At 39.2% G+C, this 27,727-nt stretch overlaps 1 protein-coding gene across 2 annotated transcripts in view; it reads left to right on the forward strand.

The window, feature by feature from the left end:
- ZEB1 (zinc finger E-box binding homeobox 1) overlaps window positions 1-27,727 on the forward strand; it is a gene marked incomplete at its 5' end in the record, with an annotated part of 207,554 nt that overhangs the window by 161,640 nt on the left and 18,187 nt on the right. For both annotated transcript variants that reach the window (XM_079700834.1, XM_079700835.1), the window contains 2 exons: window positions 18,910-19,112; window positions 22,400-22,505. In XM_079700834.1, the coding sequence (XP_079556960.1) occupies window positions 18,910-19,112; window positions 22,400-22,505 (309 nt within the window). The remainder of the gene's footprint in view (window positions 1-18,909; window positions 19,113-22,399; window positions 22,506-27,727) is intronic.

The raw sequence follows: 27,727 nt of genomic DNA on the forward strand, positions 1-27,727 counted from the left end.
AACACTGTCCATGGTAACAGTAGAGCATTATATCAGTGGCCTCTTGTGTGTATAGTGTGATGCCACCACATGTGAAATGCTTAGGGCAGTGCCTGGACATTGATTTCCATTCACTTACATGGTAGCAAGTAGTAGAAATGGGAACTAGGATGACCCTTACTGCCCTTTGATTATTCTCCACTGTTCTGGCAAGAAAAGCATGGCTGTCTGGTTCAAAACATAGTAATTTGGAGACAGATGGTTCTCCTGTATCTACTTTGGTCCTCTCTGATATGAACAGCCAGTATATAGAGTGGTAAAATACAATAATAATGCGTTCATACTCTCCTGAAAAGAAATATGCTGTCATTCTGCTTTCCATGCACTAGAAAGAAACAGATGAAAATATTCCTGTGAGAAATTTTACACAGTATCTGTACCAAGAACTAGGAAGATGCTTGGAATGTTTGAGGATATTTGAAGTATTAAGATCCTAAATCTGGTTTGGTTTTTCCAGGGTTCCCAGTTTAATGGATAGATTTAGCTTAATAGCCCAATAATCAACTTTTTAAAAGACTTTTTAGAGCAGTTTTACATTTAGAACAAAATTGTACAGAGGTGCAGAGATTTCCCATATTCCCTGTCCCCCCATTGTCAACATCACTCACCAGAGTGGTACTTTTTTTTTTTAAAACCTAGGATGAACCTACATTGACACATCATAATCACTCAAAGACCCTAATTTGCATTAGGGTTCACGCGTGGTGTTGTACATTCTGTGGGTTTGGACAAATGTACAATGACATGTATCCATCATTATAGTATCACACAGTATTTTCACTGCCCTACAGGTCCTCTGTGCTCTGCCTAGTCATCCTCCCCTCCTCCTTGCCCTGGCAACCACTGATGTTTTTATGTCTCCATAGTTTTGCCTTATCCAGAATGTCTTATGGTTGGAGTCATATAGTATATAGTCATATAGCCTTTTCAAATTGGCTTCTTTCACTTAGTTATACATTTAACTTTCCTCTGTGTCTTTTCATGGATTGATAACTCATTTCTTATAAATGTTGAATGATATTCCATAGTCTGGATGTACTGCATTTTATTTATCCATTCACCTACTGAAGGACACCTTGGTTGCTTCCAAGTTTTGGCAATTATGAATAAACCTGCTATAAACATTCATGCACAGATTTTGATCTGGAAATAAGTTTTCAGCTCCTTTGGGTAAATACCAAGGTGCACAACTGCTGGATTATATGATGAGTATGTTTAGTTCTAGAGGAAACTGCCAAACTATCATCCAGAGTGGCTGTACCATTTTTCATTCCACCAGCAATGAATGAGAGTTCCTGTTGCTCCACATCATGGCCAATATTTCATGTTCTCAGTGTTAACCGATTTTGGCCATTCTAATAGTGTGTAGTGGTATCTTGCTGTTTTAATTTGTATTTCCCTAATGAAATATTATGTGCAGCATCTTTTCACACTTATTTGTCATCTGTATATCTTCTTTGATGAGGTGACAAAGTCCTTGGCCCATCTTTTAATTTTTTTGATTTTATATTGGAGTTAGTTGATTTATAATGTTGTGTTAGCTTCAGGTGTACAGCAAAGTTATTTAGTTATACATATACATATCTATTCTTTTTCAGATTCTTGTCCCATATAGGTCATTGCAGAGTATTGAGTAGAGTCTGCTGTGCTATGCAGTAGATCCTTGTTGGCTGTCTATCTTATATGTAGTAGTGTGCACATGTGAATCCCAATCTCCTCATTTATCCCACCCCCGCCTTTCCCCTTTGGTAACTGTGAGTTTGTTTTCAAAGTCTGTGAGTCTGTTTCTGTTTTGTAAATAAGTTCATTTGTACTATTTTTTAGATTCCACATATAAATGATATCCTTTGATATTTATCTTTCTCTAACTTACTTATTAGTATGATAATCTCTAGATCCATCCATGTTGCCGCAGATGGCATTTTGCATTCTTCTTTATGGCTGATAATATTACATTGTGTATATATACGTATATATATACACCACATCATCTTTATCCATTCCTCTATCGATGGACACTTAGGTTGCTTCCATGTCCTGGCTCTTATAAATAGTGCTGCAGTGAACATTGGGGTGCATGTACCTTGTTGAAGTGTGATTTTCTCTGGATGTATGCCCAGGAGATGGGCATCCTCTCCAGCATTTATTGTTTGTAGATTTTTTGATGATGGCCATTCTGACCGGGGATACCTCACTGTAGTTTTGATTCTCATTTCTCTAACAGTTAGTAATGTGGAGTATCTTTTCATGTGCTCTTTGGCCATCTGTATGTCTTCTTTGGAGAAATGTATATTTAGACCTACTGCCCATTTTTTTGATTGGGTTGTTTGTTTTTTCGATATTGAGCTGCATGAGCTGTTTGTATGTTTTGGAGATTAAACCCTTGTCGTTTGCTTCATTTGCAAATATTTTCTCCCATTCTGTGGGTTGTCTTCATTTTGTTTATGGTTTCCTTTGCTGTGCAAAAGCTTTTAAGTTTAATTAGGTCCCATTTGTTTATTTTTGTTTTTATTTTCGTTACTCTAGGAGGTGGGTCAAAAAGGTATTACTGCAATTTATGTCAAACAATGTTCTGCCTATGTTTTCCTCGAAGAGATTTATACATTTAGGTCTGTAATCAATTTTGAGTTTATTTTTGTGTATGCTGTTAGAGAATGTTCTAATTTCATGCTTTTACATGTAGCTCTCCACTTTTCCCAGCACCATTTATTAAAGAGACTGTCTTTTCTCCATTGTATATTCTTGCCTCCTTTGTCATAGATTAATTGACCATAGGGGTGTGGGTTTATTTCTGGGCTTTCTATCCTGTTTCACTGATCTGTATTTCTGTCTTTGTGCCAGTACCATACTGTTTCGATGACTGTAGCTTTATAGTATAGTCTGAAGTCAGTCAGCCTGATTCCTCCAGCAGCTCTGTTTTTCTTTCCCAAGATTGCTTTGGCTGTTCAGGGTCTTTTGTGTTTCCATACAGATCTTAAGGTTTTTGTTCTAGATCTGCAGAAAATGCCATTAGTTATTTTATCAGGATTGCATTGAATCTGTAGATTGCCTTGGGTATAGTATAATCATTTTGACAATATTGATTCTTCCAATCCAAGAATATGGTATATCTTTCCATCTGTTAGTGTCATCTTCGATTTCTTTCATCAGCATCTTATAGTTTTCTGCATACAGGTCTTTTGCCTCCTTAGGTAGGTTTATTCCTAGTTAATTTATTTTTTTCATGCACTGATAAATGGTATTGTTTCCTTAATTTCTCTTTCTGATATTTCATTGTTAGTGTATAGGAATGCAACAGATTTCTCTGTATTAATTTTGTGTCCTGCAACTTTACTGAATCCATTGACGAGCTCCAGTAGTTTTCTGATAGCACCTTTAGGATTTTTTATGTATAGTATCATGTCATCTGCAAACAGTGACAGTTTTAGTTCTTCCTTTCCAACTTGGATTCCTGCTATTTTTTTCTTCTCTAATTGCTATGGCTAAGACTTCCAACACTGTGTTGAATAGAAGTGGCGAGAGTGGACATCCTTGTCTTGTTCCTGATCTTAGAAGAAATGCTTTCCGCTTTTCACCACTGAATATAATGTTAGCTGTGGGTTTGTCATATATGGCCTTTATTATGTTGAGGTATATTCCCTCTATGCCCACTTTCTGAAGAGTTTTTATCTTAAATGGATGTTGAAGTTTTGTCAAAAGATTTTTCTATTGAGATGATCATATGGTTTTTTTCCTTCGATTTGTTAATGTGTAGCACACTGTATGATTGTGGGTACTGAAAAATCCTTGCATCCCTGGGATAAATCCCACTTGATCATGGTGCATGATCCTTTTAATGTATTGTTGGATTCTGTTTGCCAGTATTTTGTTGAGGATTTTTGCACCTATGTTCATCTATGAGATTGGCCTGTAACTTTCTTTTCTTGTGGTATCTTTGTCTGGTTTTGGTATCATGGTGACGTTGACCTCATAGAATGAATTTTGGAGTGTTCCTTCGTCTGCAATTTTTTGAAATAGTTTCAGAAGGATAGGTGTTAACTCTTCTCTAAATGTTTGATAGAATTCCCCTGTGAAGCTATCTGGTCCTGGACTTTTGTTTATTGGGAATTTTTAAATCAGTTTCAGTTTCAGTGCTTGTGATTATTGTTCATATTTTCAATTTCTTCCTTGTTCAATTTTGGGAGATTGTACCTTTCTAAGAATTTGTCCATTTCTTCTAGGTTGTCCATTATATTGGCATATAGTTGCTTGTAGTAGTCTCTTAAGATCCTCCGTATTTCTGTGGTGTCCATTGTAACTTCTCCTTTTTCATTTCTAATTTTATTGATTTGAGCCCTCTCACTTTTTTTCTCGATGAATCTGTCTAAAGGTTTATTTATTTTATCTTTTCAAAGAGCCAGCTTTCAGTTTCATTGATCTTTTCTAATGTTTTCTTCATCTCTATTTCATTTATTTCTGCTCTGATCTTTATGATTTCTTTCCTCCTGCTAACTTTGGGTTTTGTTTGTTCTTAAATTTCTAGTTGCTTTTGGTGTAAGGTTAGGTTGTTTATTTGGGATTTTTCTTGTTTCCTGGGATGAGACTGTATTGCTATAAACTTTCCTCTTTAGAACTGCTTTTGCTGCACCCCATTGGTTTTGGATCATCATGTTTTGACTGTCATTTGTCTCTACGTATTTTTTTATTTTCTCCTTGCTTTCTTTAGTGACTCATTGGTTGTTTAGTAGTGTATTGTTTAGCCTCCACAGGTTTGTGTTTTTTTACAGTTTTTTTTTCTTTTGTAGTTGATTTCTAACCTCCTAGCACTGTGGTCAGAAAATATGCTTGATAAGGTTTCAGTTTTCTTAAATTTATCAAGGGTTGCTTTATGGCCCAGAATGTGATCTATCCTGGAGAATGTTCCATGTGCACTTGAAAAAAATGTGTATTCTGCCACTTTTGGACAGAATGCTATATGAATATCAATCAAGTCCATCCGATCTTATGTGTCATTTAAGGCCTGTGTTTCCTTTATAGATTTTCTGTCTTGATGATCTGTCCATTGATGTAAGTGGGATGTTAAAGTCCCTCATTATTATTGTGTTACTGTTGATTTCTCCTTTTATGGCTGTTAGCATTTGCCTTGTATATTGAGGTGCTCCTATGTTGGATGCATAAATATTTACAATTGTTATATCTTCTTCTTGGATTGATCCCTTGATCATTATGTAGTGTCCTTCTTTGTCTCTTGTAACAGTCATTTTAAAGTCTATTTGGTCTGATATGAGTACTGCTACTCCAGCTTTCTTTTGATTTACATTTGCATGGAATACCTTTTTCCATCCCCTCACTTTCAGTCTGCATGTGTCCCTAGGTCTGAAGTGGGCCTTTTGTAGACAGCATATATATGGGTCTTGTCTTTGTATCCATTCAGCCAGTCTTTTGGGTGGAGCATTTTAATCCATTTACATTTCAGGTAATTACTGATATGTATGTTCTTATTGCTGTTTTGTTAATTTGGGGGGTGGTTGTTTTTGTAGATTTGGGCATTTATTGTTTGCAGATTTTTTGATGACAGCCATTCTGACTGGTGTGAGGTGATAGCTCATTGTAGTTTTGATTTGCATTTCTCTAATAATTGGTGGTGTTGAGCATCTTTTCATGTGCTTTTTAGCCATCTTTATGTCTTCTTTGGAGAAATGTCTATTTAGATCTTCTACCCATTTTATGATTGAGTTTGTTTTTTTTTTGATATTGAGCTGCATGAGCTGTTTGTTGGGTGGGTTATTTTTGTAGGTCTTTTTTCTTCCCTTCCTCTTTTGTCCTCTTGTGATTTGATGACTATGTTTAGTGTTGTGTTTGGATTCCTTTTTCTTTTCTGTGTATCTATAAGTAGATTCTTGGTTTGCGGTTACCATGAGGTTTTAATACAGCAGTCTATATATGTATATACAAGATTGTTTTAAGTTGCTGGTCTCTTAATTTCAAATGCATTTCCAATATCCTGCATTGTACTCTCCTCTTCTCATGATTGCTGGTTTTGATAGCATGTTTGTGAGTGGATGATTCCTACCTTTACTGTATGTTTGCCTTGACCAGTCAGCTTTCACATTCATAATTTTCTTGTTTTCTCTCATGGGCTTTTCCTTTCTGCCTAGAGCAGTTTCTTTAGCATTTGTTTTAAAGCTGGTTTGGTGGTGCCATATTCTCTTAGCTTTTGCTTGTCTGTAAAGCTTTTGATTTCTCCATCGAATCTGAACAAGAGCCTTGCTGAGTATTCTTGGTTGTAGGTTTTTCCCTTCCACCACTTAAATATATCCTGCCACTCCATTCTGGCCTGCAGAGTTTCTGCTGAAATACCAGCTGAAAACCTCATGGGGATTCCCTTGTGTGTTATTTGTTGCTTTTCCCTTGTTGCTTTTGATATTTTCTCTTTATCTTTCATTTTTGTCAAGTTGATTAATATGTGTCCGCATATTCCTCCTTGGGTTTATCCTTTATGGGACTCTCTGCACTTCCTGGACTTAGGTGACTGTTTCCTTTCCCATGTTAAGGAAGTTTTCAGCTATTATCTCTTCAAATACTTTCTCAGGCCCTTTGTCTCTCTCTTCTCCTTCTAGGACCCCTATAATGCAAATGTTGGTGTGTTTAATGTTGTCCCAGAGGTCTCTTAGGCTGTCTTCATTTCTTTTCATTCTTTTTTCTTTATTCTGTTCTGCAGCAGTGATTTCCACCATTCTGTCTTCAGCTCACTTATCCATTCTTCTGCATCATTTATTCTGCTATTGATTCTTTCTGGTGTATTTGTCATTTCAGTTATTGTAGTGTTCAACTCTGTTTTTTTAATCTTCTAGCTCTTTGTTAAACATTTCTTGTATCTTCTTGGTCTATGCCTCCATTCTTTTTCCGAGATCTTGGATCATCTTTACTATCATTACTGTGAATTCGTTTTCAAGTAGATTGTCTATCACTTCATGTAATTATTCTTTTGGGGTTTTATATTGTTCCTTCATCTGGAACATATTCCTCTGCCATCTCATTTTGTCTCACTTTCTGTGTTTGAGGTCCCACAGACTGCAGGATTGTAGTTCCTCTTGTTTCTGGTGTCTGCCCCCTGGTGAGTGAGGCTGGTCATGGGGCTTGTGCAGGCTTCCTGGGGAGGGACTGGTGCCTGCCCACTGGTGGTTGGAGCTGGGTCTTGTCCCTCTGGTGGGCAGGGCCGTGTCAAGGAGTGTGTTTAGAGGTGGCTGTGGCTCAGGATGACTTTAGGCAGCCTGTCTGCTGATGGGTGGGGCTGTGTTCCTGCCCTGCGGGTTGTTTGGCCTGAGGCGTGCCAGCACTGGAACCTAAGGGCTGTTGGGTGGGGCCAGGTCTTGGTGTCAAAATGGCGGCCTCCAGGACAGCTCATGCCAATGGGTACCCCCCAGTACCTCTGCCACCAGTGTCCTTTTACCCACAGTGAGCCACAGCCACCCCTCACCTCCCCAGCAGACCCCTCCAACACCAGCAGGTAGGTCTCGCCCAGGGTCCTATGAAGTCACTGCTCTTTCCTGTGTCCCAGCTCACACTAGACCTTATTTGTGCCCTCCAAGAGTGGTGCTTCTGTTTCCCCCAGTCCTGTGGAGTTCTGCAGTCAAGCCCCACTGGCCTTAAAAGCCAAATGCTCTGGGGGCTTCTCCTACCAATGCAAGACCTCCAGACTGGGGAGCCTGACGTGGGGCTCAGAACTCTCACTCCTGTGAGAGAACCTCTGTGATATAATTATTTTCTAGTTTGTGGGTCAAACTAGAAAATAATTAGTATGGGATTTGATTGTATTGCGAATGTGCCCCTTCTACCATCTTGTTGTGGCTTTGTCTTTGGAAGTAGAATTATCTTTTTTGGTAGATTCCAGCCCTTTTTTGTTGATGGTTGTTTAGCAGTTAGGTGTGATTTTGCTGTCTTCGTGAGAGGAAGTGAGCTCAGGTCCTTCTACTCCACCATCTTGTCCTCCAGGTTTACTTTAATCTCAGGTATGTATTCTTGAACTCAGTAGTTCCAGTGGTGATTTCCTGATTCTCCGTCATGAAGTTGGAGGAGGAAGGGCGCTATGATTTGGCCCATTTTTTAATTTAAATTATTTTATTTCTTAGCAGTGAGTTTTAAGAATTCTTTGTATATTTTGGATACTAGTCCTTTTTCAGATGTGTTGTTTGCAAATAGTTTTCCCAGTCCATGGCATATCTTCTAATTCTCTTCTAGTTCTCTTGTTATTGTCTTTCACGGAACAGAACTTTTTCATTTAATGAAGTCCAGCTTATCAAGTATCTCTTTCATGGCTCATGCCTTTGGTATCTAAACTGGCATTACCATACCTAAGGTCACATAGGTTTTCTTCTGTTGTCTGTGATCCATTTTGAGTTTTGTAAAGGGTGTAAGGTCTGTGTTTACATTTTTTTTTTTTTTTTTTTGTATGTGGATGTCCAGTTGCCTTTGCTTTTTGGGCTGTCTATTCTGTTCCACTGATCCATTTGTCTGTTCTCTCGCCAACACCACACTTTCTTTATTATAGCTATATAGTAAGCCTTGAAGTCAGGTAGTGTTGGTCTCCCAACGTTATTCTTCACCTTCAATGTTATGTTGCCTCTTCTGGGTCTCTTGCCTCTCTGTATAAATTTAGAATGTCTGTCATTATCCATAAAATAACTTGATTGGGATTACAATGACTCTGTAGATCTAGTTGGGGAGAACTGACATCTTGACAATATTGAGTCAATATTGAGTATCCATGAACATGGAATATCTATTTATTTAGTTCTTTGATTTTATTCATCAGACTTTTGTAGTTTTCCTCAAATAAATATTATAATTTGTTAGATTTATGCCTAAGTATTTTTGGTGCTAGTGTAAATGGTGTTGTATCAATCAGCTTTTAAATTTTTGAAGGAAATTGAGAAGGATGGTACAGAAAACAAAACAGATTCCATTGTAAGAGTGAACTGTACCTTCCTTAAATCAGGAATCGGCTATGCAAAAGAGCAGAAAGAGAAGTTTCACTCCAGAATAGACAGGATTTCTGTAACTAATGTGGTGACAAAGGAAAAAGAAGTAGGGTACTCTAGGAATTGTTTCCTGCACAAGTGTGGCAAAAGGACACATTTCTGAAAACTGTAAGTAATTACCCCTGGGGACACTGCATTTCAGCTTAATGATGTGCGTTCTGTTGATCTGTTTGCATATTTGCAGAGTCCGTAGTTATTGGCATTATAATCCTGTAGGGCCTTAGTTTTCTACTTTTGTTTCTTGATTGGTTTTTTTTTCTCTTAAAGAAAATGTGTTAACATTTCACCTGAAGAAGCAGTAGCTTACAATAAATATGAAAGGGAAATAGAACATTTTAAATGCAGATGTGTATAACTATGTAAAGTTTTTTATGTAACAAAGAGGATTTCAGAAAGTATCAGTGAAAGAAAATAATGAAAACTAAAAAAAGTTCCATTGCATAGATCAAATAAGGTTAAACTTTGTAAAGTCCACTGTTACAAATCAATGCAGTAAAATCCCATAAAATTGAGGCCTTAACTGTTCTGAATTAGTAAAACATTTTTTGTTTTGTCTAATTATTATTCAATGTTTTTAATTCAGGAATTCATTACTTTTAGGTATATAATGTAATTTAACTGCTAATAGAGTATTTCACAGTAGATTTTCTGTCACACCAGCAACATCTGTTTACATAGAAAACGTGATTATCTTCAGAAGCACTTAGGTTTTTAGTGTTTTAATAGATAAAACATACTGTCTGCATGTCATAAGTTGTAAACAGGGAAACTTTACTCCAACAGATGGATTTATCACAAATTCTGGTTCAGTGGGGAACAAATCAAGGACATTTTTCACAGGTTTTATATCAGTCTGCCTACTAAAGGAAGTTTAAGATACAGAAATTTAAAATGTTTTTTAAATAAGTATATTCATGGTCACAGATACATAAAGAAATTATGGTTCAAAAAATCGTCAGACATAGGTTGGATTTTTTAGTAGTACTGAATTGCTACCATAAGTTTATTATAGGAATGCTAAAAAGAAACATTTTTTTCCTTACATGACAAGTCTTCATTGCTAAAAAGTGAGTTTTAAAAAAATCATCCAGTATTTTTTAAAACGGAAACAAAAATTCTAACTTTTAAACCTGTTCATTCTATAACTTATGATGTCAAATATTTAGATTTTTTTCATTGTTTTATGCAATTGGCCTAAAAGAATAAATTCATATCTCATACATGTGAGAACATTCAACAGATACTGATTTATGAAAAGAACTTGCTATTTGAATATGAGAGAGAAACTTGTCATTTTATGGAATTATTAGTATTTTGTTTACTGATTGGAAGGATTAATCATGAAGGTAAAGAAAAAATAGAATGTAATGCAAGCAGACTGCTTATGACCCAGGAGTACAAGGAGCTTGAATCATGGAATCACACTGTGTTTGTGGTACTGATGACCAAACACCTGTAACGGTGGACTCTGACGTTAGCCGCTGAGACCAGTAGGATAGACAGACAGTCTGGCAAGGAGAGTGTCCCAAATGTTGATTTCCCACTTGTCTGTACAAATAGGAAATTGATACTAGACAAAATATAACTTCATTTCCCCCCCAAAATATCCTCATGTGGCTACACCAGTCCTCAAAGAAGGGGGTCATGCCAGAGTCATCACTAAGAGACAAAAACTCTGGTTCCAGGTGCCTTGCGAGCTGATAACAAAAAAAAAAACAGCATAAACCATGGGGGTCTTGGTTGTTTGATTTTATTTGTATATTTGATACATATTTCGGTGTATTTAGCTGTATAGTGTCAGGTGCTTAGCTTATTATTTGCAGGCCTGCCCTTAAGCAAGACATTTAATTTACATAGACTTGAATTTCAATAATGGAGACACATGTTTATGAAGCATTTGAAGAATGCTACGAAATGTTCTTTGGTGGTTTTTTTCTGTAAGAAATTCAAAATGAAGGTAAGATGATATTTACAATAAGATGTCACTTAGGAACTTATTTCTTTGAAGAAATACATCAAATATGGAAATCTACTCTTAAATATTAATTGGCCAAAGTAGTATTACATTTTTAGGATTGGCAGGCTTAGATGGTTCCATATATGAAAAATATCTAGTTCACTCTGCAAACTACAATTCATCCATAATGCCCTTATTTTCTGAAAGCTATCGTAATAGTCATCCAGATAAAACTATACAGAAAATGTGTTGGTGTTTCAGGAGAGAAAAGAACATGAAGAGCCGTGCAGGGGGCGTCTCAATGGGCCAGGCCTGGTCTGGCCCCCACTGCTCCTCTCAGTACACACTCTTTTGGTCTGAACTCGGGCACAGGGCCACACCTACCTGCAAGGGAGTCTTAGAAACATAGTCCGTGTGCTGCTTACTCTCCGAGGACTATAACTAGAGTGTCATTTTTCTCTAATTAACCATGAAAACGAAGAGAAGAAATATGTTTCAGTGAAAAAGTCACACAGCATGTGTTTGACTTTTGACTTCATCATTTACTGGCTGTGTGATTTGGAAGTTATTTAGCCTTTTCTGGGCCTCACGTTCTCTCTTTATAAAATAGAGGGGGAGATCAGTGTGTTGTTTTGAGAATCAAATACAAAGTATAATGTCTGGTACGTAGCAGAGGGCCTTGGTGGTAGCTTCGGTAATTTTTTTTATAACATCTTTATTGGAGTATAATTGCTTTACAATGGTGTGTTAGTTTCTGCTGTATAACAAAGTGAATCAACTATACATATACATATGTTCCCATATGAACTCCCTCTTGCGTCTCCCTCCCACCCTCCCTATCCCACCCCTCTAGGTGGACACAAAGCACCAAGCTGATCTCCCTGTGCTATGCGGCTGCTTCCCACTAGCTATCTATTTTACATTTGATAGTGTATATATGTTCATGCCACTCTCTTACGTTGTCCCACCCAGCTTACCCTTCCCCCTCCCTGTGTCCTCAAGTCCCTTCTCTATGTTTGCATCTTTATTCCTGACCTGCCCCTAGGATCTTCAGAACTTTATATGTGTTAGCATACGGTATTTGTTTTTCTCTTTCTGACTTACTTCACTCTGTTTGACAGACACTAGGTCCATCCACCTCACTACAAATAACTCAATTTTGTTTCTTTTTGTGGCTGAGTAATATTCCATTGTATATATGTGCCACATCTTCTTTATCCATTCATCTGTCAATGGACATTTAGGTTGCTTCCATGTCCTGGTTATTGTAAATAGTGCTGCAGTGAACACTGGAGGTAGTACATGACTCTTTTTGAATTATGGTTTTCTCAGGGTATATGCCCAGTAGTGGGATTGCTGGGTCATATGGTAGTTCTATTTGTAGTTTTTTAAGGAACCTCCATAACGTTCTCCATAGTGGCTGTATCAATATACATTCCCACCAACAGTACAAGAGGGTTCCCTTTTCTCCACACCCTCTCCAGCACTTATTATTGGTAGATTTTTTGATGATGGCCGTTCTGACTGGTGTGAGGTGATACCTCATTGTAGTTTTGATTTGCATTTCTCTAATAATTAGTGATGTTGAGCATACTTTCATGTGTTTGTTGGCAATCTGTGTATCTTCTTTGGAAAAATGTCTATTTAGATCTTCTGCCCATTTTTGGATTGTGTTGTTTGTTTTTCTCAAATTGAGCTGCAGGAGCTGCTTGTAAATTTTGGGAGATTAATCCTTTGTCAGTTGCTTCATTTACAAATATTTTCTCCCATTCTGAGGGTTGTCTTTTCGTCTTATGTTTTCCTTTGCTGTGAAAGTTTTAAGTTTCATTAGGTGTACCATTTGTTTATTTTTGTTTTAACTTCCACTTCTCCAGGAGGTGTGTCAAAAAGGATCTTGCTGTGATTTATGTCATACAGTGTTCTGCCTATGTTTTCCTCAAAGGGTTTTATAGTGTCTGGCCTTACATTCTTTAATCCATTTTGAGTTTATTTTTGTGTATGGTGTTAGGAAGTGTTCTAATTTCATTCTTTCACATGTAGCTGTCCAGTTTTCCCAGCACCACTTATTGGAGAGGCTGTCTTTCCTCCATTGTATTCTTGGCTCCTTTTATGAAAAATAAGGGGACCATATGTGCATGGGTTTATCTCTGCTCTTTCTTTCCACTGATCTATATTCTGTTCTTTCTTTCCATTGATCTATATTTCTGTTTTTGTGCCAGTACCATACTGTCTTGATTACTGTAGCTTTGTAGTATAAGTCTGAAGTCCAGGAGCCTGATTCCTCCAGCTCCATTTTCTTTCTCAAGATTGCTTTGGATATTTGCGGTCTTTTGTGTTTCCATATAAGTTCTGTGAAAAATGCCACTGGTAGTTTGATAGGGATTGCATTGAATCTGGAGATTGCTTTGGGTAGTATAGTCATTTTCAGTGTTCATTCTTCCAATCCAAGAACATGGTATATCTCTCCATCTGTTGGTATCATCTTTAATTTCATCAGTGTCTTATAGTTTTCTGCATACAGGTTTTTTTTTATTCCTAGGTATTTTATTCTTTTTATTGCAGTGGTAAATGGGAGTGTTTCCTTAATTTCTCTTTCAGATTTTTCATCATTAGTGTTAAGGAATGCAAGAGACTTCTGTGCATTAATTTTGTATCCTGCTACTTTACCAGATTCATTGATTAGCTCTAGTAGTTTTCTGGGAGCATCTTTAGGATTCTCTATGTATAGTATCATGTCATCTGCAAACAGTGACAGCTTTACTTCTTTTCTGATTTGGATTCCTTTTATTTCTTTTTCTTCTCTGATTGCTGTGGCTAGAACAAAACTATATTGAATAATAATGGTGAGTGGACAACCCTGTCTTGTTCCTGATCTTAGAGGAAATGGTTTCAGTTTTTCACCATTGAGAAGGATGCTGGCTTTGGGTTTGTCATATATGGCCTCATTATGTTGAGGTAAGTTTTCTCTATGCCTACTTTCTGGAGGGAAATGGGTGTTGAATTTTGTCAAAAGCTTTTTCTGCATCTATTGAGATGATCATATGGTTTTTCTCCTTCCATTTGTTAACAGGGTGTATCACATTGACTGATTTGCGTATATTGAAGAATCCTTGCATTCCTGGGAAAACCCCCAACTGATCATGGTGTATGATCCTTTTAATGTGCTGTTGGATTCTGTTTGCTAGTATTTTGTTGAGGATTTTTGCACCTATGTTCATCAGTGGTGTTGGCCTGTAGTTTTCTTTCTTTGTGACATCTTTGGTTTCAGTATCAGGGTGGGGGTGGCCTCGTAGAATGAGTTCTGGGAATGTTCCTCCCTCGGAAGAGTTTAACAAGTATAGGGGTCAGCTCTTCTCTAAATGTTTGACAGAATTCACCTGTAAAGCCATCTGGTCCTGGGCTTTTGTTTGTTGGAAGATTTTTAATCACAGTCTCAACTTCAGTGCTTGTGATCAGTCTGTTCATATTTTCTATTTCTTCCTGATTCAGTCTTGGCAGGTTGTGCATTTCTAAGAATTTGTCCATTTCTTCCAGGTTGTCCATTTTATTGGCATAGAGTTGCTTGTAGTAATCTCTCATGATCTTTTGTATTTCTGCAGTGTCAGTTGTTACTTCTCCTTTTTCATTTCTAATTCTATTGATTTGAGTCTTCTCCCTTTTTTTTCTTGATGAGTCTGGCTAATGGTGTATCAATTTTGTTTATCTTCTCAAAGAACCAGCTTTTAATTTTATTGATCTTTGCTGCTGTTTCCTTCATCTCTTTTTCATTTATATCTGATCTGATGTTTATGAGTTCTTTCCTTCTGCTAACTTTGGCTTTTTTTGTTCTTCTTTCTCTAATTGCTTTAGGTGCAAGGTCAGGTTGTAGGATTGTATTGCTCTAAACTTCCCTCTTAGAACTGCTTTTTGCTGCATCCCATAGGTATTGGGTCATTGTGTTTTCACTGTCATTGTTTCTAGGTATTTTTTTTATTTCTTCTTTGATTTCTTTAGTGATCTCTTGGTTACTTAGTAGTGTATTGTTTAGCCTCCATGTTTTTTCCCTGTAATTGATATCTAGTCTCATAGCGTTGTGGTCAGAAAAGATACTTGATATAATTTGTTTTCTTAAACTTACCAAGGCTTGATTTGTGACCCAAGATATGATCTATCCTGGAGAATGTTCCACGAGCACTAAAGAAAGTGTATTCCATTGTTTTTGGATGGAATGTCCTATAAATATCAATTAAGTCCATCTTGTTTAATGTATCATTTAAAGCTTGTGTTTCCTTATTTATTTTCATTTTGGATGATCTGTCCATTGGTGAAAGTGGGGTGTTAAAGTCCCCTACTACAATTCTGTTACTGTTGATTTCCCCTTTATGGTTGTTAGCATTTGCCTTATGTATTGAGGTGCTCCTATGTTGGGTGCATAAATATTTACAATTGTTATATCTTCTTCTTGGATTGATCCCTTGATCATTATGTAGTGTCCTTCTTTGTCTCTTCTAATAGTCTTTGTTTTAAAGTCTATTTTGTCTGATAGGAGAATTGCTACTCCAGCTTTCTTTTGATTTCCATTTGCATGGAATATCTTTTTCCATCTCTTCACTTTCAGTCTGTATGTGTCCCTAGGTCTGAAGTGGGTCTGTTGTAGACAGCATATATACGGGTCTTGTTTTTGTATCCATTCAGGCAGTCTATGTCTTTTGGTTGGAGCATTTAATCCATTTACATTTAAGCTAGTTATAGATATGTATGTTCCTATTACCATTTTTGTAATTGTTTTGGGTTTGTTATTGTAGGTCTTTTCCTTCTCTTGTGTTTCCTGCCTAGAGAAGTTCCTTTAGCATTTGTTGTAAAGCTAGCTTGGTGGTGAATTCTCTTAGCTTTTGCTTGTCTGTAGAGGTTTTAATTTCTCCATCGAATCTGAATGAGGTCCTTGCTGGGTAGAGTAATCTTGGTTGTAGCTTTTTCCCTTTCATCACTTTAAATATGTCCTGCCACTCCCTTCTGACTTGCAGAGTTTCTTCTGAAAGATCAGCTTTTAACCTTATGGGGATTCCCTTGTATGTTATTTGTTGTTTTTCCCTTGCTGCTTTTAATGTATTTTCTTTGTAGTTAACTTTTGCTAGTTTAATTAATGTGTGTCTTCGCGTGTTTCTGTATGGGACTCTGTGCTTCCTGGACTTGATTGACTATTTCCTTTCCCATATTAGGGAGGTTTTCAAGTATTTTCTTGGACATATCTTTTTCTCTTCTTCTTCTTCTGGGACCCCTATAATTCGAATGTTGGTGTGTTTAATGTTGTCCCAGAGGTCTCTGAGAATGTCCTCAATTCTTTTCATTCTTTTTTCTTTATTCTGCTCTGTGGTAGTTATTTCCACTATTTGGTAGTTATTTCCACTATTTTATCTTCCAGGTCACTTATCTGTTCTTCTGCCTCAGTTATTCTGCTATTGATTCCTTTTAGAGAGTTTTTAATTTCATTTATTGTGTTGTTCATCATTGTCTGTTTGCTCTTTAGTTCTTCTAGGTCCTTGTTAAATGTTTCTTGTATTTACTCCATTTTATTTCTAAGATTTTGGATCATCTTTACTATCACTACTCTGAATTCTTTTTCAGGTAGACTGCCTATTTCGTCTTCACTTGTTTGGTCTGGTGGGTTTTTTTTTTTTTTTGCAGTACGCGGGCCTCTTACTGCTGTGGCCTCTCCCGTTGCGGAGCACAGGCTCTGGACGCGCAGGCTCAGCAGCCATGGCTCATGGGCCTAGCCACTCCGCAGCATGTGGGATCTTCCCAAACCAGGGCATGAACCCATGTCCCCTGCATTGGCAGGTGGAGTCTCAAACACTGCGCCACCAGGGAAGCCCAGTCTGGTGGGTTTTTACCTTGCTCCTTCATCTGCTGTGTGTTTCTCTGTCTTCTCACTTTAACTTGCTGTTTTGGGGGTCTCCTTTTTGCAGGCTTCAGGTTCGTAGTTCCCGTTGTTTTTGGTGTCTGACCCCAGTGGGTAAGGTTGGTTCAGTGGGTTGTGTAGGCTTCCTGGTGGAGGGGACTGGTGCCTGTGTTCTGGTGGATGAGGCTGGATCTTGTCTTTCTGTTGGGCAGGACCGTGTCCAGTGGTGTGTTTTGGGGTGTCTGTCACCTTATTATGATTTTAGGCAGCCTCTCTGCTAATGGGTTGGGTTGTGTTCCTGTCTTGCTAGTTGTTTGGCATGGCCTGTCCAGCACTAGAGATTGCTGGTCATTGAGTGGAGCTGGGTCTTAGCATTGAGATGGACATCTCTGGGAGAGCTTTTGCTGTTTGATATTACGTGGAGCCAGGAGGTCTCTGGTGGACCAGTGTCCTGAACTCAGCTCTCCCACCACAGAGGCTCAGGCCTGACACCCGGCTGGAGCACCAAGACCCTGTCAGCCACACAGCTCAGAAGAAAAGGGAGGAAAAAAGAAAGAAAGAAAAGAAAGTTATTAAAATAAAATTTTTTAATTATTAAAAATAAAAAAATTAAAAAGTAATTTTTAAAAAGGGGAAAGAAAGAAGAGAGCAACCAAACCAAAAAACAAATCCCCCAATTATAACAAGTGCTCAAAACTATACCAGACAGACAGAACCATAGGACAAATGGTAAAAGCAAAGCTATACAGACAAAATCACACAAAGAAGCATACACACACTCACAAAAAGAGAAAAAGGAGAAAATATAGATGTATAAAAAGAAAAAAAGAGAGCAAACAAATCAATAAAAAATCTACCAGTGATAATAAGCTCTAAATACTAAACTAAGATAAACATAAAAGCAGACCCAAGTTTACAGTTGCTCCCAAAGTCCACCTCCTCAATTTGGGATGATTCGTTGTCTATTCAGGTATTCCACAGATGCAGGGTACATCAAGTTGATTGCGGAGCTTTAATCCGCTGCTTCTGAGGCTGCTGGGAGAGATTCCCCTTTCTCTTCTTTGTTCGCACGGCTCCCGGGGCTCAGCTTTGGATTCGGCCCCGCCTCTGCGTGTAGGTCGCTGGAGGACGTCTGTTCTTCGCTCAGACAGGACGGGGTTAAGGGAGCCGCTGATTCGGGGGCTCTGGCTCCCTCAGGCCGCGGGGGAGGGAGGGGCACGGAGGCGGGGCGAGCGTGCGTCGGCGGAGGCCGGCGTGACATAGCGCCAGCACGAGGCGCGCCCGTGCGTTTTCCCGGGGATGTTGTCTGTGGAGCCCGGGACCGTGGCAGTGGCGGGCAGCACAGGCTCCCGGGAGGGGAGGTGTGGAGAGTGACCTGCGCTCGCACACAGGCCTCTTGGTGGCGGCAGCAGCAGCCCCAGCGTCCCACGCCCGTCTCCGGGGTCCGCGCTTTCAGCCGCGACTCGCGCCCGTCTGTGGGGCTCCTTTAAGCAGCGCTCTGAATCCCCTCTCCTCACGCAAATATCAGGAAACAAAGAGGGAAGGAAAAGTCTCTTGCCTCTTCGGCAGCTGCAGAGTTTTCCCGGACTCCCTCCCGGCTAGCTGTGGCACATTAGCCCCCTTCAGGCTGTGTTCTCGCCGCCAGCCCCAGTCCTCTCCCTGCGCTCTGAGCGAAGCCCAAGCCTCAGCTTCCAGCGCCGCCCGCCCCGGCGGCCGAGCAGACAAGCCTCTCGGGCTGGTGAGTGCCGCTCGGCACCGATCCTCTGTGCGGGAATCTCTCCGCTTTGCCCTACCCAGGAACGTGGGGAGTTTCTTGCCTTTTGGGAGGTCTGAGGTCTTCTGCCAGCGTTCAGTACGTGTTCTGTAGGAGTTGTTCCACGTGTAGATGTATTTCTGATGTATCTCTGGGGAGGAAGGTGATCTCCACGTCTCACTCCTCCGCCATCTTGAAGGTCTGTCCTGGCAATAATTTTTTAATGTTTTTAAATTTAAAATATATGATCCTTCTTTTACAGGAACACCAGATGCATTTTCCCAGTTACTCACCTGCCCGTATTGTGACAGAGGATATAAACGCTTTACCTCTCTGAAAGAACACATTAAATATCGCCATGAAAAGAATGAAGATAACTTCAGTTGCTCCCTGTGCAGTTACACCTTTGCATACAGAACCCAGCTCGAACGTCACATGACCTCCCATAAATCAGGAAGAGATCAAGTAAGTGGAATGACTGCATTCACGAACTTTCCACACTGAGAACTCACCCCTCCACAGAAGGCGAGGGTTTTAATATACTGAAAAATTTAGGGGATGTACTGGACAGTGTCAGGTCTACAGCCTTATGAAAAGGAAAGTGATTATTCATTTGGATTATCTGGTCATTTCTGATTTTAAAAGCACAAATGAACACTATTTTAGAGGTAACTAAGTTTTTTTTCTTTTTCAGGTAGGTCCCTTTCATCTCAATTTAATTGTTTTGCTTATACCATAACAAATATTTCTCTTATGTTTAGGATTTCAAAATACATACTACTGGAATGTTCAGTGTAGGGAAAATAACTGATTGCATAAACTGCATGCCTCTAAAAGTCTGAAGTTTAGACTCTAAACCATTTTTAATCTGAAGATTCAATTTTCATTTGGTTTATTCTACTTCTGTTTCACTTTGCCTCAATTTCTAGAAGCATAAACCAAGACTATCCTATAAATGTAAGTTACATTTAAATTGTTGGCTCTGTACTTAAGTACAGATTAGAGTCAAAGAAGCTTTTGCCAGTTGTCCTTTTATAAGATCCTGATAACTATCAACTGCAAGTAATGAAATTTAGCTACTTAATTCTAGATTTAAAAATCAAGTAAATATTCAGCTGCACAGGGTATGTTGAGGCTATGTCCAGTTTCTTATATCCAAGGATGTGAATATCTGTCTACCTGAGTGCATGATGCACGAGAGTCTTCTCTGTGTGCGCCTAAGTCACAGATCCCCTAGAGGACAAGTTACCCCAAACCAGAAAACTGCAACAGAATGATGAGAAGGGTCAGCCTGTCTTCTCAGGGCTCTGGGGACAGCACTCACGAACTAAGATAAGGGGTGTGGGAGGGTGGCAGGCAGGGAGCAAGAACCAAGCTTCTCCTCAGGTGGGTTAGTGGTTCCGTCCACGCAGGGCACTTGGGGTGGAGCAAGCGCCAGGAGGGGAGAAAACTGACACACGGAAGACAAAGCCTATCTGTTCGCATGTGCCCCGCATGAGTCTTGTCAGGGACAATACAGACGTGTGCTCTTGCCACACTGGTGTCCCGACATGACCATGCTATAGACAAGCCCTGGGGAAAGGGCCTGCCAGGTGACGTTTGGGGAGCAGCCCTGTCCTGCCTCTGCTGCCCCACATCCTCTACCCTGAGGGCCCTTGTCAAAGGAGGGGACCTTTGGAGGACAGATGGAACTGGTGGGGAAAGCAGGAGATGCTGCTATAAAATTGTAAGATCTCTGATGAGCGTGAAGGCCACTTTCTGTGAGGATTGATGGGTGCTGTGAGGATTTGTCTGATGGGTGCAAAGGTAGCTGGTTTTATATGTGAAGTATGTAGTCAGACCAACGTCAGAAAGGAGCTGTGATAAATGTAATAATGTGAGGGAAACAGAATTGGGAATAAGTTAGGTTAGGAGGCAGGAAACCAAAGGGCAGACCATCTGCCTTGCTGGCCTTTGAAAATCATGCCATGACCTAAAGATACGCATTTCCAAGTGTCTGAATTTCGATTCTGTATCAGCCCTGTTGTAGGTGTTAAAGGCACAATAGTGAAAAAGATGAGCAAAGTCCCTGACAGTAGAAGGCGTGTATTAGTAGGTGACAGAAATGTAAGATATAAAAGCAGGTAGAATGAAGAAGAAATAAGGCAAGAGTAAGAGGATAGAAAGTGGTGGAAGCTGCTATTTTTATTTTTTTTTTACAGGGTAGGGAAACCTTTCTGAGAATAAGTGTGATAGGGAAGCCACTGAAAGATACTGCATTTTGTCTTTATATTTCTAAGGCAGCACAGGCTCCTGGGTGGAAAGTAGACTGAGAGGGACAAGAAGGAAGCAGGGAGGCCACTTAGAGGCTGTGGCTGTGATCTAGGCCAGAGGTGGTCGGTGTGGCAGACACGACATCGTTAGGGACCGTGGGTGCAGGATCGTTGCTGGGGGATTGAACAAGGGTCTAAGGGAAAGAGAGGGATCTGGGATTCTTCCGAAGTTCAGGGCTTAAGTGATGATCAAGTCAATGAGGGGGTTATTCACAAAGGTAAGAGACACATGAGAGGAGGAGCCGACTCTTCCAGGAGAGGAATGCAGGGGTCGCCGCAGGCCTGTTCCCAGCGGGGACCATGGAGGGAGCAGCCGGCTGTGAGGGTCTGGCATTGAGGGGCGGGGAGACTTCGAGCGAGAGAAATCTGGGAGTTGTCACCGTATGTCCGGTTTCAAAGCCAGGGCTTTGGGTGAAGTAGAGCCTGACACGTGGTATGTGCTCATTCTCTGTCCTTCCTGTACGAAGGACAGAGGGAGGGAGAGTCCAGTGAGGGAGAGCACACTGACCTTGAGCCTTTGACAGACGGATAGAATCTTAACTGTCATAATTCAGGGGAAACATAGCCAAGAAGTAAGGGACAGTATAAATCAGAGCAAGGAGATGAAGAGCAGTACATGTGCAGAAGATTGGGACTCACTGGACGACTAGGGCATAGGCTCCTGGGAGGGGACTGGTGAAGAAGAAGCCTGGAGACTCAGGGGCTATGAACCTGGCGTCTGTAGTATTAGAATCTGGGTTCAGGGGTGGAGAGGAATCCTCTAGAAATCTATGAGCAGGACTGGTTGAATAATTCAATTCCAGCAGTGCTTCTGTAAGATTAATAAAGGGTACAGAATATATTCGAAGTATATAGAAGTGGAGATTTGATAAGCCAGGCAGAAAGCTATTATAACAATCCATATATGGCTGAAAAAAATGGAAGTACTTTTTAAATCATCAGATTAAGGTACATTTTGGAAATACCAAACTTGTACTTTTTAAATCATCAGATTAAGGTACATTTTGGAAATACCAAATTTACTAGAGACAGGCTAAAGTGCTGAAAAAGCCCAGCCTTTTCTTCTGTTCAGGAGACCTTGTGCTTCTGTGTAGTAACTATGCTAGAGACAGATGACGGGATGTTCTCGACTGCAGTTCCTTTATCTGTGAATGAGACTGAGGGGAGACGGTCTCTGGTTCCTCGCAAAGTGTGTAGTATTTCATAAAGTGATTCTGATCCTTTAGGAAGTGGAGATTTTCCTTTTCCTTTATGTCAAAATTCTGCTGCCATGATCAACCTCCTTTTTGGTAATATTCCAAGTGTTAGATTTCTGTGACTTAAAATTTGAGGCCTTTAAGAAACAAAAGAATCACCAAAACATTACTTTTAGTAGACTGGATGTTCTTTATGTCTAAAGCCTTTTTGCTTTATAAATAAAACACCAATTCTTTCTTACAGAGACATGTGACGCAGTCTGGGGGTAATCGTAAATTCAAGTGCACTGAATGTGGAAAAGCTTTCAAATACAAACACCATCTAAAAGAGCACTTAAGAATCCACAGTGGTAAATATTTGTTTTCTTTGTCTATGGTGAATATCATAGCAATGATGGTAATAAATTACACACATGATTAGAAACGCTGCTTTTCTTTTAGGATAAAGACTCATCTGGAGAAATCTTCTGCTTGTAAATGGTATTTTACTGGAATCTTAATCTTTGACTAAAGTATATGGCAAGTCAATAGGACATACTCCAAATTTCCTCATCAGAACATAGCATGCGTTAACCAGACATACAACCCGAAAACACTTCAGCTTTCTGGTGAATGTTAATTTCATCACCTCCCCTGCACAGTTAACAAGGGAATGATAAAAGGTATAGGGGTACCGTGTGCACAAGCAAAGGAGGAGATGAAGACACTCTTCTTTACATGAGAGAAGTAGAAATGGAACTCGAGGCAGGAGGTGGCATGGGTGCTGTGGAGTCAGCGGGAGAGAGCAGCACAGCGGGGCACGGACTGAGGCGTGAAGGGGGACCTACAGGAGGGAAATGTGCTCTGCCCTCAGCTCACCCTTCTCTTCTACACTAGTCACTGTCTGCAGCTTTACGTACAAAATGAACATTACTATATGGTAAAAATGGTATGTCTGTTTAGAAACTTGTTTCCACAAAAGCTATCAAAACCTAGAAAGTACCCCACATTTGCATTATGAACTCTGTTCGTCTCCTGATTCATTCTGATATGTTACTTAAGTAATGAGTGGGAAATTATGTGTCTGCACATGCTTATTTTGTGAAGATTTTACAAATACCCTGCAAAAAGAGTTGGGTGGCTTTACGAGGGCTGGTTGGTGATATCTGTATGGCACTGCATTTCTAGACGTTGTGCTGAATTGGTTGTTGAGCGCTAAATAATGTTAAAGTTACCACTTAAAAATGCTCAAACCAAGATTCATGCAAATACGTTTTTAAATTTTTACACATTATAATGTGTCTGGAAAGTAAAGATTATCTTTTAGAGCCTGCAACAGGATCCTGTTTCTCAGCTCCTGTGCCACTGAACAGTTTTCATCAATTTTATACATATATATTAATATTAACATATATTAATATATATATTAAATGGATCTTTTTTCCTCTTACACCACTGTCCGTTTTTCTTCCAGCTTTATTGAGATATAATTGACATACAGCACTGTAAAAGTTTAGGGTGTACAGCGTGATCTGACTTACATACATCATGAAATGATTATCACAATAAGTTTAGTGAACATCCATCTCATACAGATGCAAAATTATAGAAAAAATATTTTCCTTGTGATGAGATCTCTTAGGATTTACTCTCAACTTTCCTATATAATATGCAGCAGTGTTAATTATACTTACCATGTTATACATTGCATTCCTGGTACTTATTTATCTTATAACTGGAAGTTTGCGCCTTTTGACCACCTTCATCCAATTCCCCCTCCCCCCACCCCGCCTCTGGTAATCACAGATCTGATCTCTTTTTCTATGAGTTTGTTTGTAAATTTTTACAAAGTGTCTTTGTCTGGTTTTGGTATCAGGCTGATGCTGGCCTTGTAGAATGAGTTCAGAAGTGTCCCTTCCTCTTGCAAACTTATTTTTGAAACAGTTTAAGAAAAATAGGTGTTACATCAATAATATATTTTTAATAACCTCCTGTCTTATCAGAAATGATTTGAAGTTGTTGATAGAGATATAGCTAATTCAAGGGGGTTATTTAAATATTAAAATTGGGGTAATAAAGCTTAAAGTAAGATTCACATACAAAATGAATGTCATATGGTCCTATTTGCAGTCATATAAGAAGGACTTATCAGATCTATAGATGATACGCAGTTGGGATGCACAGATCACACCAAACATTAAAATATAAGTCTAGAAACAAGAAGTTAATAATCACAGAATCCCACATTGATACTCAAAACTCAACCTCAATCAAGTAGGGAGCTACTATCTGTAATGCCTACAGAAAAACTTGAGTTTCGATGGTGAAGAGCTTTGTATAAGCTAACAGTAAGCTGCTGCTTTAAAAGATAAGGCAAATTTAGGCCACATCATAGAACCAAAACTCCCACTGTGCTTTGCGCTCCATTCATTATGTATTTATGTCTCCTATTATTAAAATTATTTATTATGAGGCTTGTACACCTTTAATACAGCAAAATTTTTAAAAACATTTAAGAAAAATAAAGTTAAGAAAGTAAGACAGGCATGAAGTAAACGTGAGAAAAAAGGGAATATATAAAATCCTTTGCACATGCTAGAAGTGACCACAAATTAGACCCTAAGGTTTAGGAAGTAAGAAAACTACAGTTAGTAACCAAGACCCAGAGTGACTGTAAAAAGCACAACCCTTACATATGGAACAACTCCTACAGAACACTGGCAGAAGGCCACAGACTTCCCAAAAGGCCGTGTGGCTGACAGGGTCTTGGTGCTCCAGCCAGGTGTCAGGCCTGAGTCTCTGAGGTGGGAGAGCCAAGTTCAGGACATTGGACCACCGGACACGTCCCAGCCCCACATAATATCAATTGGCGAGAGCTCTCCCAGAGATCTCCGTCTCAATGCTAAGACCCAGCTAAACTCAACGACCAGCAAGCTCCAGTGCTGGACACCCCATGCCAAACAACTAGCAAGACAGGAACACAACCCCACCCATTAGCAAGGAGGCTGCCTAAAATGGTAAGGTCACAGACACCCCAACGGTCCTGTCGACCAGAAATACAAGATCCAGCCTCATCCACCAGAACACAGGCACCAGTCTCCTCCACCAGGAAGCCTACACAACCCACTGAACCAACCTTAGCCACTGGGAGCAGACACCAAAAACAGAACCTGCAGCCTGTGAAAAGGAGACCCCAAATGCAGGAACTTAGGCAATGAGAAGACAGAGAAATACACAGCAGATGAAGAAGGTAAAAACCCACCAGACCAAACAAATGAAGAGGAAAAGGGCAGTCTGAAAAAGAATTCAGAGTGATGATAGTAAAGATGATCCAAAATCTTGGAAATAGAATGGAGGGAATACAAGAAACATTTAACAAGGATCTAGAAGAACTAAAGAGCAAACAGACAATGATGAACACAATAAATGAAATTAAAAATCCTCTAGAAGGAATCAATACCAGAATAACTGAGGCAGAAGAACGGATAAGTGACCTGGAAGATAAAATAGTGGAAATAACTACTGCAGAGCAGAATTTAAAAAAAGAATGAAAAGAATGGAGGACAGTCTCAGAGACCTCTGGGACAACATTAAACGCACCAACATTCGAATTACAGGGGTCCCAGAAGAAGAGGAGAATAAGAAAGGGACTGAGAAAATATTTGAAAGGATTATAGTTGAAAACTTCCCTAATATGGGAAAGGAAATAATCAACTCCAGGAAGCACAGAGGGTCCCATACAGGGTAAGTCCAAAGAGAAACACACCAAGGCACATGTTAATCAAACTATCAAAAATTAAATACAAAGAATGAAAAGCAGCAAGGGAAAAGCAACAAATAACATACAAGGGAATCCCCATAAGGTTAACAGCTGATCTTTCAGCAGAAACTCTGCAGGCCAGAAGGGAGTGGCAGGACATATTTAAAGTGATGAAAGGGAAAAAACCTACAACCAAGATTACTCTACCCAGCAAGGATCTCATTCAGATTCGACGGAGAAATTAAAACCTTAACAGACAAGCAAAAGCTAACAGAATTCACCACCACCAAACCAGCTTTACAACAAATGCCAAAGGAACTTCTCTAGGCAGGAAACACAAGAGAAGGAAAAGACCTACAATAACAAACCCAACACAATTAAGAAAATGGTAATTGGAACATAACATATCCATAATTACCTTAAATGTAAATGTATTAAGTGCTCCAACCAAAAGACATAGACTGGCTGAATGGATACAGAAACATATGCTGTCTACAAGAGATGCACTTCAGACCTAGGGACACATACAGACTGAAAGTGAGGGGATGGAAAAAGATATTCCATGCAAATGGAAATAAAAGAAAGCTGGAGTAGCAGTTCTCCTATCAGACAAAATAGACTTTAAAATAAAGACTATTACAAGAGACAAAGAAGGACACTATATAATGATCAAGGGATCAATCCAAGAGGAAGATATAACAATTGTAAATATTTAGGCACCCAACATAGGAGCACCTCAATACATAAGGCAAATACTAACAGCCATAAAAGGGGAAATCGACAGTAACACAATCATAGTAGGGGACTTTAACACCCCACTTTCACCAATGGACAGATCATCCAAAGTGAAAATAAATAAGGAAACACAAGCTTTAAATGATACATTAAACAAGATGGACTTAATTGATATTTATAGGACATTCCACCCAAAAACAACAGAATACACTTTCTTCTCAAGTGCTCATGGAACATTCTCCAGGATAGATCATGTCTTAGGTCACAAATCAAGCCTTGGTAAATTTAAGAAAATTGAAACTGTATCAAGTATCTTTTCTGACCACAACACTATGAGACTAGGTATCAATTACAGGAAAAAAAAAAACTAAAAAATACAAACACATGGAAGCTAAACAATATGCTACCGAATAACCAAGACATCACGGAAGAAATCAAAAAGGAAATAAAAACATACCTAGAAACAGATGACAGTGAAAACACAATTACCCAAAACCTGTGGGATGCAGCAAAAGCAATTCTAAGAGGGAAGTTAATCGCAGCACAATCCTACCTCAAGAAACAAGAAACATCTCAAATAAACAACCTAACCTTACACTTAAAGCAATTTAGAGAAAGAACAAAAATAGCCCAAAGTTACCAGAAGGAAAGATATCATAAAGATCACAAATAAATGAAAAAGAGATGAATGAAACAATAGCAAAGATCAATAAAACTAAAAGCTGGTTCTTTGAGAAGATACACAAAATTGATAAACCATTAGCCAGACTCATCAAGAAAAAAAGGAGAAAACTCAAATCAATAGAATTAGGAAAGAAAAAGGAGAAGTAACAACTGACACTGCTGCTATGCAAAGGATCATGAGAGATTACTACAAGCAACTCTATGCCAATAAAATGGACAACTTGGAGAAATGGACAAATTCTTAGAAAAGCACAACTTTCCGAGACTGAACCAGGAAGAAATAGAAAACATAAACAGACCAATCACAAGCACTGAAATTGAGACTGTGATTAAAAATCTTCCAACAAACAAAAGCCCAGGACCAGGTGGCTTCACAGGCAAATTCTATCAAACATTTAGCGAAGAGCTAACACC

Source organism: Hyperoodon ampullatus, assembly GCF_949752795.1.
Source record: "Hyperoodon ampullatus genome assembly, chromosome: 3".
NCBI classification, from domain to species: Eukaryota; Metazoa; Chordata; class Mammalia; order Artiodactyla; family Ziphiidae; genus Hyperoodon; species Hyperoodon ampullatus.